General features: G+C 32.0%; 1 protein-coding gene and 1 long non-coding RNA gene across 4 annotated transcripts in view; one reads left to right on the top strand and one right to left on the bottom strand.

Annotated features, from left to right (window-relative positions):
• Nucleotides 1–13289, bottom strand: part of LOC130893109 (dynein axonemal heavy chain 2) — a 43254-nt gene that overhangs the window by 20453 nt on the left and 9512 nt on the right. For all 3 annotated transcript variants that reach the window (XM_057798911.1, XM_057798910.1, XM_057798912.1), the window contains 18 exons: nt 13029–13243; nt 12382–12682; nt 11858–12097; nt 10087–10257; nt 9567–9759; nt 9037–9385; nt 8465–8711; nt 7686–7934; nt 6373–6542; nt 6110–6302; nt 4888–5024; nt 4640–4826; nt 3570–3942; nt 2143–2381; nt 1255–1474; nt 1036–1198; nt 436–752; nt 186–382 (listed from right to left, as the gene is read on the bottom strand). In XM_057798911.1, the coding sequence (XP_057654894.1) occupies nt 186–382; nt 436–752; nt 1036–1198; nt 1255–1474; nt 2143–2381; nt 3570–3942; nt 4640–4826; nt 4888–5024; nt 6110–6302; nt 6373–6542; nt 7686–7934; nt 8465–8711; nt 9037–9385; nt 9567–9759; nt 10087–10257; nt 11858–12097; nt 12382–12682; nt 13029–13243 (4161 nt within the window). The remainder of the gene's footprint in view (nt 1–185; nt 383–435; nt 753–1035; nt 1199–1254; nt 1475–2142; nt 2382–3569; nt 3943–4639; nt 4827–4887; nt 5025–6109; nt 6303–6372; nt 6543–7685; nt 7935–8464; nt 8712–9036; nt 9386–9566; nt 9760–10086; nt 10258–11857; nt 12098–12381; nt 12683–13028; nt 13244–13289) is intronic.
• LOC130893112 (uncharacterized) overlaps nt 10659–13289 on the top strand; it is a 7179-nt gene continuing 4548 nt past the window's right edge. Inside the window, exon 1 of the long non-coding RNA XR_009059148.1 lies at nt 10659–10727. This is a non-coding gene — a long non-coding RNA (uncharacterized LOC130893112). The remainder of the gene's footprint in view (nt 10728–13289) is intronic.

Genomic DNA, 13289 nt, shown 5'->3' on the forward strand with positions numbered 1-13289 from the left:
ACATAACCTAACTTTAAACTAATCTATTATAACTCAATCTAACTTTAACTTAATCAAACCAAACTTAACTTAGTCTAACCTAATCTAATCTAACTTTCACCTATCCTAATCTAACTAGACCTAATTTAACGTAACCTAGTCTGATTCTAGCCTAACCTAACATGCATGAAGATGGTTTCTTTTACCTTCTTAGCTAAAACTTTGGTATTTTGGAATCCATCGCTGAATAGTACGTTTTCTGCAATAATACCACTATCCGGAACCATCATCGATATGGGTCTGAACATAGATTTCAAATTATCCGGTAGCTCGGTCCTTCCAGCGTAACCGGGGTTCATGGTTATAAATATACCCACAGTGAGTTTCAGTTTTATCTCTAGTCCTGAAATTTTTAAATTCGAATCAATTCAATTGTAAATATTTCATTCAAATCACCTTCAAATACAAACAACTTCTGTTTCTGAGATACAGCGGATAGGATACACAATATCTGTTGAGCAACAACTGACAACACCTCGATATTGATTCTATTGAATTCATCGAAACAACCCCAAGCGCCTGTTTGAGCCAAACCGGAAAAACATTTTCCCATACTTTTGTAATCCAAACCCTCGGAACAATTGTTGACTATCACCCACATACCCATAGCCTTTCCAAGATCTTTAACTGTTTCGGTTTTACCGGTTCCCGCTGGACCTTTGGGACTACCTCCTCGATATAAATGCAGAGCCGTAGTCAAAGTTATATAACATCTGAAAGTATAAAGCTAATGATGTAACGATATAAAATATGAACAAAAATAATAAATGAAGTAGATAAACCGAAAAAAGAAGAAGAAAATAGGACAAAAATATTGAACAAATATAGGAAATAGGACAATATAAAAATAGAAAAAGACAAATACATAACAAAATAAAGAGAAAGATCAAGAAGATTGACCAAAAAGAAGAAATGAAACAATATAAAAGTAGAAAGGAGTTGAGATGAAAAATAAAGGGATGAAATCTGATAATATGGTGGTATACATATAAACACCTGTCTGTTAAAGGTGTTATGACTAATCTTCCGGAATTTCCGTTATATTCGTAGCCATACATAAAGCAAGTGTTAGTTTGTCTTATAATACAATCGTCAAGATCTCTATCCCAATAGAAACGTAGCTGGGAGAACCATTCGAAAGCGTTTGTATCTCTGCAATCTAGAAAAAGTTGTGAAAATGCAACAATATTTCAAAAATGTGTAAGTTCCACTTACTGGCTTTGTATAATCTATCAATTACATCCCTCGAATGTATTTCGATTGTTATAAGTGCGTTGGTTTTAAGTCTTTGTAATTTCGTTAGTTCTTTTCGACTCAATTCTGATAGTTTGCTCAAAACTTGATTCTGTTTCCTCCTCAGACGTTTCAGAGGCTTTTTACTTTCTAATATTTTAGAATGTACCAAAGCTCTAGTGCAATCGGTTGTCCATTGAATCTGAGGTGGGAAAAATAGTCACAAAACAAACTTTTTTACTGTTTATTACTACTTCCTTCTATATACATTGTTTTAATAACAAATGTGCTTCAATTTTTTTATTTCTCCAAAAAAGTTGTTGAGGCTATTTGTTTGAAATAGGGCTAAATCTCTTTAAGCACCAAGTTTATAAAAATAAGTAATTACTGGGGAATTAAATTGGAAGCATAGGCCTCACTGACGTAAACAGTGTAAATGAGTACTATTTAGATCAAAATCAGTGATGAATAGGACTGATAAAAGGCCTAATTCATGTAAATTAAACCCAAATGTTGAATAAGTATTATTATATCAAAGGTAAATAGGACTGATAAGGGGGCCTAATTTACGTCAACTGAACTCTGTTGTACAATAATTTATATATAGATCAAAATCAGTAGTGAATAGGATTGATAAGAAGGCTTAATTCATGTAAATTGAACTCAAATGCTAAATAAGTAATATTTAGATCAAAATCAAAGGTAAATAGGACTGATAAGGGGCCTAATTAATGTAAATTAAGTTCGAGTACTGAATAAATATTATTTAGCTGAAAATCAGTGGTTTTTCACACAAAGCTAATCGTTTTTCTATTAAATCCTCATAAAGTTGATCAATTTTGAGTGTAGCTCAATGAATATAAGACTTACCAAGCTGGAAGCGTTGCACAATTGCCCACAATTAGACAATAACCATTTGTCTCTTTTATTCAACATTTTCTTCAGTTCGCTCCTGATCGGTTTGAATGCTGTTTTTAATATTAATTGCATGGCGGCTTCGAGACGCAGCAACCAATCTTCGGAAGGTCCATCCAAGAAGAAAGGTCTCACGAATTCTATGTATTCGCCATCGTCGGCGAACATTCCCAAACATTCGTGCTTATTCACACCTAAATATCATGATCGAATTGATTCTAAATTGTTTGGAAAATGTATATTAGGACGTTACTTTCAAATTATTAAAAAGATATTTAGCGGGTAACATTTTGTATTTACAAATCATAGAATGAGAATACCAACTCATTTTGATTGTTACTTTAGTTCTGTCTGTACTCTAGGTTGTCTATGTCAGAAGAATTTAGTTCTATGTTTCTTAATTGTCAGTGTTTAAGAGCTTAGTTCTATGTTTCTCAATTGTTTATGTTAGAAGCGTTTAATTCTACATTCCTCAATTGTCTATGCTAGCAAAGATTTGTTCTATACTTATCGACTATCTACTTTAGAACGATTTTATTCTGTGTTCGAAATTGTCAATGCCAAAACAGTTTAGTTCTATGCACTTTGGTTTTCTACGTTAGAAGAGTTCTAAGTTCCTCAAGTGTCTATATTAGGAAAAATTATACTGAACACAATGTTTACACCACCACTAACAATTACACTGCTTGACGCGGTGTTTCGATAACCAAGTTATCGTCTTCAGAAATTGAAGGTAAACTGTTGAAGGTTTTATTCCGTAAGCGTTTGATGTTTACATCAAGAGAGTTTTACTCACATTGAAAGTTTTTATTTGGCTTTGCTAAAAGAGTATGTTCTTTGATTGTCTACGTAAAGTGTTTCTTCTACGTTATTTAATTGTCTATGTCACAAGAGTTTAGTTCCATGTTCGTAGGTTGTATAGAAAAGTTTTGTTGTATGATTGTCTATTTTAATGGGGTTTGTTCTATGTTCTTCGATTGTTTACTTTGGAAGTTTAGTTCTATGTTCTTTGGTGTTCTTTCATGTTATTTGTTTTGTTCCATGATTGTTTAGTTTAAAAGGCTTTTGTTCTATGTCCTAGTTTGTCTATGCTTGAGGATTTCAGTTCTGTGTTCTTCGGTAGTCTATAAATAAGTTCTGTGTTAAAAGTTTAGTTCTATTTTTTTCGATTGTCTGTTAGAAAAGGTTTGTTCTGTCTTCGTTTTCATTTTGTTCAATGTTTTTTTAATTGCTTAGGTTACTATTGTCAATGTTAATGAGAGAATATTGTCATGCAGTGTTATAATTTCTGGTGTGTTAAATAGCACAACATTGCTCAATGATTTATGAACCACTCTGTATCACGCTAGTAATCAGAATAAAATTTCTAAATAGTGTTTTACCTGTATTTCTTTGAATTTTTATTTTATTAATATTATCGAAAAGTTTCTTCAAATGTGGTTGTACCAATTCGGGTTTTTTCGAATTTCCCAAAATTTCCAACATATCGTCATTCGAAATGAAATAGAATCTCGGAAATATGTGACGTTTTATTTCCAAATAAGTCTCCAAAGCTCTTTGCAACAAATCCAGTTTATCGTACATTTTATTTAATTTATTAAGTAAATAAGGGGGTGCCCGAAAATGGGTCGCCTGCAGGGCAGATTTGGAGAAATATAATCGAGTCGTTATATCTCTCCAAGTTTCCGTTAACTGATCGAAATCTTCCGTTTCTTTGGGTAATTGTCTTCGGATGTCTTCACCAAAAAATATATTCTACAGAATAATTAGTAATGAGAATTTATTTTGGGAAAAAGTTCAAAATATCTTTTGTCCAGAAGCAGTAATAGTGGTCAAAGAAAAAAAGCATATGGTACTACCTTTGGTAGACAAAAAAACCCAACGGTCGATGAGGGTAACATATGAGCAAAGCACTGAAGGTAGCGATCATCTACATAACAAAGACCATTAAGACCTGTCCAAAAATAGTAATGGAAGATATCAGGTGGTTAAAGAATGCAAATTTATAGTACTAGCTTTGTGCAATGGTCTGGTAGACAAAAAACAGCCCAACAGTCGATGAGGGTGACCTGTGAGCAAAATACTGAAGCTAGCGTTTATCTACATAACGAAGACCACGAAGAGCTGTCTAAAAGCAGTAATGGAAGTTTTTCTGTTGCATCTATGATCAAGGAGATCGAAAGCATATATGATTAAAGGAAAATTCCAAACTACCTACTCTGTATTCCTGAAGGAGAAAAATGATTATAAGAATAACAAGTTTTCTCGAAATGAGAAATAACTGCACTGACTGTTTACAGAATTGGGATAAACCTCTTAAGACTTTCTAATTTGATATGAGAACAGATTTATCAAAATTGCTATTTCCAATATTCTACTAAATTGAGTGAAATTAATAACTTACATTTTTTATGCTGATCAATTGGAATATAGAAAAATTTCAGTTACCTACCTCCAAATAGAGCCATTCCCTTTGCACTTGTAAACCGACTTCTAGGGATTCCATGACGTAGGACAACCCTCTCTCCCATTTATCCACTTCCTTCGTAAAAGGTTCCACGAAACGGGTACTCTTCATTATAGATAACTGCATTAGGTTTTCTTCCAAAAGCTGGAAACACTCATCGACAGATTTTATCCTGAGAGGAGTCGAAAAATATAATTTGAAGTAGACAGAACTGTAAGGCTGTAAGTTATTACCTATAGAGTTGTCGTTCTCTGTAAGGAACCATTTCGAATTTCATCGTCTCCCAGATCTTTGAAATGGCCGCAATACCATTTTCGATTTGCAGTTCCATTGTCGCAGCATTCGAGATTTCGTTAATTTCTTCAGCAAACTGAAACGATTTTCACCGTTTATTCAACAAATATCAACAAATGAGAATAAAAAATTATGTACTTCCCAATAAAAGCGTTTTAGCTCGCTCAGATTCCAAAAATAATATAATAACATCAAACGTAATCACACTTATACCTGCTGATAGCAAAAAAAACTATCGTAAAAACGATACTAGATTCGTTTGGTTGCCTTTAAAGTCCAAAATTAATCTAAAACAATTGATTCAAGTTCTAATAGATGTTTTGCCACTCTTAATGGTGAGACAAGTAGCAGTCCATGTAACATTGTTCATAGATGTGTTAGTGGATTGTTATGAACCACTGTGCCTCCTAATAGACGCCACGTCCCTCTCAATATATCCATTGTGTCTCCTAATAGACCCGTTGTACTTCCCATTAGACTCCTAGTACCAAACTAACTTCGAAACATCTTGGTTTGAACTCTTTAATGTCCCTTTCACGTTCATAGTTGGGTTAGTGGTTTTCTTGGAACCTTTGAGCCTCCCAAAAGACCCACCGTACCAAATTACCATCGAAATCTTTGGGAGAATCAATCAGACACCATAGTTTGAAGCTTATAACGTCTCTAGTCAAAATTTTAGGCTCGCTTATGAACCTATAACGATTAAGTCTGCAGTTTCTTCTTATTCCATGCACCAGTACCATTCTGTAATGCCTATATTATGGAGATATATGTAATTTTACGGTTTAAACTTATTTTACGCGTATTTCGACTGGTATGTCTCGTACTTTCTTGTGTTAAGACAAACTGTGACAAGTTTAAACTCATTCCGGCTTATCAGTCTGTTGTTATAACCGATTTAGTGTCATCAGATTCCAGTATTTGTCAGTAGGCATTGAACTTGAGCAACATATTTAAAATAGTGTCAAATAACCTCAAAAAATTCGAGTATAGTGATAATTTAGAGACTGTTTATAGAGATTTAAATAGAGAAATGTCTCAAAAGACAAAAAAATACACTAACGGTTGTCTTCTTCATCATGACACTATGTTTAACCTCAAGTATTTTTTGTTTACACCTCGTACATGCTTAATCTTTTCTTTATGTTATAATTACGTCACCTTATGCATTTCCATTGCGTATATGGCTTCCAAATTGAATTCGTGAGAATTTTCATCAAAATCAACTTCGACGATTCGTCTCACTTTATCCCAATGTCTGGATCTCATGGCAGGATTTTTCAAATCGCCTATTAAGGGAAGGGTCCTTCTAAATGCGTCGACTCGCGCACGGGTATCTTCTATAATCGTCCAACTACAATTTTTATTAGAAAAAAGGAAACGATAAAAACAGATATATATGTAAGAAGAAATAAGTCACTTACCCTCTATCTTTGAATTCTCTTGAGAGTTTGGTCAATTTTCTGAATAAACTTTGAGCCGTTTCTTCCATTTCGGACGTTTCAATCGCCCAAAATTCTCCAGATTTATATTTTTCCCAAGCCTTATCCCATTCATCGACTAAACTCCAAATTAGTTCTAATGTTGCCAATTCCTACAAAACGTACCATTTGAACCTTAAAATTTTAGTTAGTAATTTAATTCTAATGTCTAATTGACATTAAACACGGCCCTTTACATCAATGTAATCAAGCCTTTTTTCTCCCATTCTGATCCGATTAATTTCTTTTTGGTATCAAACACAACCCTTTATTACAAAATAGATTTTAGTCATGTTTTTTTAGCACCAATCCCGACCCTGTATAATGAACGTCAAGACCCTGTTTATTACAACATCAGAATTTCACCCTATACTATCCGACTAATGCCATTTTGGCATCAAAAACGACCCTGTATATCAAAAAAGACCGTAGTCTTGCTTTTTCTAACGTCGAATATATAGCTTCGGCATCTATAATTATGGATACACCCTGTGTATTGTTTGAAAAAAGACAAAACGATCAAAATTGTTACTGTACATTAATGGTCCGATTTAAGATGAATAACTACGTCAACAGTCAATATACAATGAATTCGACCTCGAATTGTTTAAGTATCCAGGATATAGTCCAGATCTAGTACTTAGTGATGTTTTTGTGGAAAAAAATCGTACCAAGGGAAGAAATATCCATTGTCCTAACTAAACGAGACCAAAAATATCAAAATGATGTAGAGAAGCCAAAAGTCATTGGAGAAAACTGCTTTCAAAGTAGAAAATGAATTTTTTTCCTATTGAACCGAGGAATTATTGATGGGACTAATAGAAGTAGAGTGACCATGATGCTCAACGATTAGGATGTCGGAACGAGGTACAAAAACAAAAAAAAAGAAGAACTAAGTCACAAATCAATATACAATGAACTTAGCCTCGAATTGTTTCGGTATCCACCATATTGACCAGAAGTAGTACCCAGGGATGTTTGGGTGGAAAAAAATGCACCGAGGGAAGAATTATCAATTACATCAGACCAAAAATATGAAAATAACGTGGAAAAATCATTGGAGAAAATCTTTTTTTTTTGACTAAAACGAGCCCTTCTTTTTTTTATTACGTCTTAGTATATTTGTTTAGTTAAGAATATCAAGTACCCAGTTGAGGTCTCCTCTAGGTAATTACCTGGTGATTATTAGAATTAAAATGAAATATTCTGAAACGATAACTTGGATTATATACAGTACATGAAAATATTTAACTTACAGCGTCCAATCTCGATAAATCAACATTATCCCCAAAGCTCAATCCGAAAATGGCCAATTCGTTTCTTAATTCATCGTCTCTCATTCTCATTTCGTTCAACTTGGCTCTAGTTGCCGCCAAATAGGCTAGAGCATCCTTGGCAGATATTTCCGAAGTGAAAGGTCCTGATTCCTCGAATTCTTCAAACAATTCCCTGGCTTCTTTCCTCGAAATTTCTGCTTGTTCTAATAACCCGGTTTTGAATTTTTCCTGAAAATCAAAAAGTATATTAACCGAAGGCGATTATTAATTTTGAAAAAGGTACCTTTGAAGGGATCATGTTGATATGACTATAAGTGAAATTAAGGGTTAGAGGTGAAATAAAAAAAGTTAATGAAGCACCGAATTTAATTCTAGAGCTAAAGAAGGGTAGTAATAACCAAAGGGCTTTGCAAAATTAATTTTGAAGTACTGCCATTGGCTAGTAGAATTTATGGAGGGGTTTTTCCGTATCTCCTTGACAGTATTTTTAAAAATCAGAAGTTATATGGTGCTAAGTATGATAAGTAAGGTGGATGAAGAATAAAATAAATTTTTAGGTTATGTTGTATTTTTGTAACAAACTGTTTTCTTCTGGTATTTTTGATTTGATTCAGAAAACACTTTCCATAATGAAAAATAATGGAAGCACCTGCGATTCTTCGAAATATTAAAAAAAAAACTCAAAAATGATCCAAAACAACGAATAAAATTGGAATAAAGGAACAATTTCACTTATTTTTGGCATCTTTAACGAGTACCTTTGAATACTCCAACATTTTTTCTGCTTGATCCAATACCTCCAAATACGCGGCCCATTCTTTTGGTATATTTTTCTCCTGATGCCTCAAAGAATCAGGTATAGGAACGTTATATTTATCCAAAGTTAATATTTGCTCCTTTATCAAAGGGAAAGTTTCTTCCCTAGTAGGTATATCTTCTTTCAACAAATCGAATAGTATTATCGAATTTTGCATCTCCTCCAAATTTCTAGGCTCTTTCATTATACTAAAAAATAAAGGGAGACTTCTAATATTTATAAAAAGAAAATTTTCACTACAAAAATCTAATAAAATGGAACCAGAGAGGTAAAAAACTGAAATTACAATGAAAAATTGAAAAAAAAAACAAAATTCCCCAAATATTATAGTTTAAAAAGAATTTAAGGATGATATTTGAGAAAATATCAAAAAATAATATAATTACTATCTAGTATTCTAGTAATTTCAGTCAACTTCCGATGCTCGAAATAAAACCTAGTACAAAGTGGCCTCCCAATTCCCCAGATTTATGTCAAAATGATTTTTTATCGGAATGATCTAATAAGACCTACTCTTCACTATTGGTCCTAATATATCCGTACAGTTCCTTTATTTTGGCGTCTGTCATTTTAAATAACAAAGTGCATAATTTTTCCTGCCATTCTATACAGTGCGCTATGATTGCTTCCTTCAGTTCAGCACAATTTATCTGCATAAAATGTACAGAGGTTACAGTTTCTTGTATGTTGACGTTATTCGCCATTTCCGTATATCTGGCTATATTTGAATCGAACAATAAGGCACTGGGATCTTCTTTTTCGTAACGGGTTATGAATTTATCCTTATCGACTTCCCAAAGATCCCTAAAAGGTTCCCAAGTTTGCATGTAATCTTTTATTTTGTCTACGTTGACTCTAAGCTCTGTAAAAATAAAAAGAATTATTCTAATATTTAATTTTTATATAAAAACTAATTCACTAGCATAAATTTTTCAATTTCGAAAAAATGTAATGTTGCATGTCGAAATTCAACTACAGGGTGAGTCAATTATTAGAAATATAATAATTAAAAAGTCCTATAATAAATTTTTGGTTTTTGTTACCTTGATTTAATAGCACCTGTAGTTGTTGACATTTTTCATCTTCAGAAATAATTTGACTGTATGATTTGAAATTTGTTTCAGCTACATGAAACTTGTCGTTAAGTCGTGGTAAAGCTGTTAGTGCTTCTACTAAACTTTTATGAATGTTTGATATCACCGAAGAAACTTCAGCTAAAGACGGATTGAATTTAATCTAAAAATTTGTAGTTTATTACATTTTGTATCAGTTTTCGTTGAAAAAGGACCAAAAAGTTGCAAAGAAGCTCTTTTCAGCAACAATTTTCATTACAAAAGGTTCGAAACATTGAAAAAAGTCAATGAAACTGTTTGAAAATTAACAAATGTAGTAATGACAGTCCCAACAGATTAATATCCAACCAAATTTAAATGAATTTTTAAATATCACCAAATTTTTCAAAAAAAAAATTGAATTTTCTATTTATTTTGCTAAATAATTATCCCTCGTCTATTATTTCCAATATCCAAATCAACTTCAAATAATTAAAATAAACAATTTTACCCTATTATCAGTTAATTGTGCCCCGAGTTTGATCAAAGGATTCGGTTCTGTTGTTCCGTCTCCATGTAAAGCTTCGTACATTAATTCCAACGAATTTTTACAACATATTTTCAAAGCTTCCTCCATTAGTGTATCAAAATTATTAATATATTTTATCCATTGATTCGCCATCTGGAAATAAAATTTTTTCTCAAAAATATAACATGACTTATATCGTTAATCAGTCTGGGAAAAACTGAAACGCGTTTACTTTCATATGTAAGCAATTTTTAAATATTTTCTTTTCCCTTCTTTCGGCTTCTTTTCCAAACGCACTTGTATATGAGACGTATTCAGGCATGATGATTAGATAAAACGATTTTCTATGCAAAACTTACTGGAAAATAAATGAAACTTTGTAATTTAGTTAATTATCGTTACATTTCAAATAATTATCGTATTTATTTCGTTTGCATTCAAATTTTATATTCTATTTCGTGGATTATATGCCACTCGGTCGAGACCAATAATACGATCGAGAATGTAGAATCATTCGTACTTCTGCGCACAAAACGGAAATTAGTGTTTTAACAAATGTTATGAGTGCCCATACGATGTCTTCAAGCCGGTTACTGTAAAAAATCACCTGTAGACAAATTGAGGTAAGTGATTTTTATTGTATTTAGGTCTAAAAATTATATTTATATTTCAATCTTTGCTAGAAAGAAAGTAAATTAACGAAATTTTTTTTAAGTTTTTGGGATAGAAAAAATGGCGTTGTTAGAATATTCCAGAATTTCTTCAAAATCAAACAGGAATATTGGGGTGGATTGTTTATTGTGCTCAACTCTGTAAATGTAGCTAAATTTCATTTATTTTTTGTTACCCAAATTTTCATATAATATGGACCGGCTTTTCCAATTTTATAACTTCTGTTTATATATTTGAAAAGATTAACGAGAGTTTTTATACTTAAAAAATAATATAAAACAGTAAAAATGCATCTTTTGTATCTGGTGGTTCACTTATAACTTGTATCCGGTCTTCTTTTCTAGGAGTACAAAAAAGACAGGAACGGCATGGCTCTAAATGATACGTTATACAATCTTTTACTTGTAATGAAATCTCCTCTATTACCTTCATAATTTCGTGATAATTTGTATTTACTGATAATTATTGACAAATATAAGTGCAATTCATGAGCGTTTATAGAAACAATTCGTTTTTTCCTGCTAGGTTACTAGGTTACATCAGTATTAAATCACAGCTTTACCATAAACGAAGGCCGAAACAATGTGTGTGCGCCAGACATACAAATTTAATGACCTCTAATCTACTTATTTGTTCGTTATTGCTAGATTATAACTTTGGATCACCATTGAATCACAGTTAAATCATATTCAAAGCCCAAAACAAACCAGTATTAACTTTTTTGTAAGAAAAAGTAGTTTTAACTTAATTTGATCAAATTTAGAGTCATATAAATTTGGGAACCTCTAATCTTCTTATTAGTTTGTTCTTGCTATGTCCAACCACTTTGGATCATCATTATATCACAGTTAAACCATATTAGAAGCTTAAAACAACCCAAATATTAACGTTGCTGTGGGGAAAAGTAGTTTTAACTCAATTTGTGCAAATTTATAGATATATCTATCAATGTAAGGTCATATATTCTATATATTCATTTGTTCCAACTGGATTAGTTCTAAATCTCGATTTAAGTAAATAAATATTAGAAAAAAAATTAAAAACATTGTCATCAATGAATTTAAACTAAACATATACTCACAGTGCCCATGTGATGTTCGAATCCTTCAAAAACAAAAATCAGGAACTGGATAATTTCTTGAAAGTAATCGATTAATTTCGTCAATACATTTTCTATGCTGTTTGTTAATTCTTCAATTAGTTCGTTTATGTCGTAAGCGTAATTAGGTCTTAAGCTAATTAATGGTGAGTCGCAGATTTTTTCACAAATCGCAACAATTTTTATATTACACGATTTATAATCGTCGACGAATGACTGCAACTAAAAAAAAATATTGGTGAAACCTTCAATGAAAAATCGTTTTTGAAACAAAATTTCGATTGTTTGAAAATTATTTTCTATTCATTGGCAGTCATTGAAACCAACCAAAGGAATATAGATCGCATTGACGTTGACGTAGATATTTTGCCATTTTCTCGAATCATAAAAATTTTAATTGTTTCAGTTAGAATTTCTGTTGATACGAATTTGTAGGTTATAATTGAAGACTACCAATAAAATTTTATTCGGTCAACTAAATAAGCCCTAAAATTAAATATTCCTACCTCTGCGGTATTATTACTGCAATCAGCTATATATTCGTCACCTACATCGGTACCCCAAGTTAATTTACTCAAACCAGGCGATATTTTTTTCTCCACGGCCGAAATTAAGGGTTTAAATAACAAACGTTCGTCTTCGGATAATGAAGAAATAATTTTATTGTAATCCAATACGACGTTCAAGACGCATTCGTACATAAATTTGATGGTTTCTTTTTTCTGGTAAACAGATTTCACATAAGGGGGTATTTCATATTGTAATGCGTCCCAATAATTAGCCTCGTGAAATATATCCAAAATTGATCTAGAAACGAACATATTTTGGGTACAAAATGCCTAAAAAATTTGTAATTTGGTATAAATTCGATAGTTTGAATGCTGTTTCTTCACTAGGACGAATTTTTATTAACGAAATGCTATATTTCCAGGTAATGTTATTTATTTCATGGTCCCGGAACACCTGAAAGGTTTTTAAGACCAATTTGGTAAATATTGAAGAGCTAGAAACACCAATAGAAATAGATTTTAGATTAATTAAATAATTAAGTTAAAATCAATAATACAGTCATATTTCTAAATTGGGAAAACCTGCATATATATTTCTAAAAAAAATTACATGTGCAATTGTGAAATTTGAAAATTTTACTCACCTATCGATATTACATTCGAGGTGACCAGGTTTCGTGGCACTTTTTATCATAAGCGATCTATTTACTCGAGAATTTATGTCTTCTCCGAGGCTATCGACCCATTTTCGATATAAATTCAAAACTGTGTCTTCAATGGAGTTTATTAATTTTTCATATTGGGCGAATACGTCTCTGGCTAAACTACACGGTAACATCCAACCAGCATCGTCAAATAACTAAATTTTGAAAATATCAAATCAAGATATTTAAATAAAGAAAAAT

This window comes from Diorhabda carinulata, chromosome 4, assembly GCF_026250575.1.
Source record: "Diorhabda carinulata isolate Delta chromosome 4, icDioCari1.1, whole genome shotgun sequence".
In the NCBI taxonomy this organism is placed as follows: Eukaryota; Metazoa; Arthropoda; class Insecta; order Coleoptera; family Chrysomelidae; genus Diorhabda; species Diorhabda carinulata.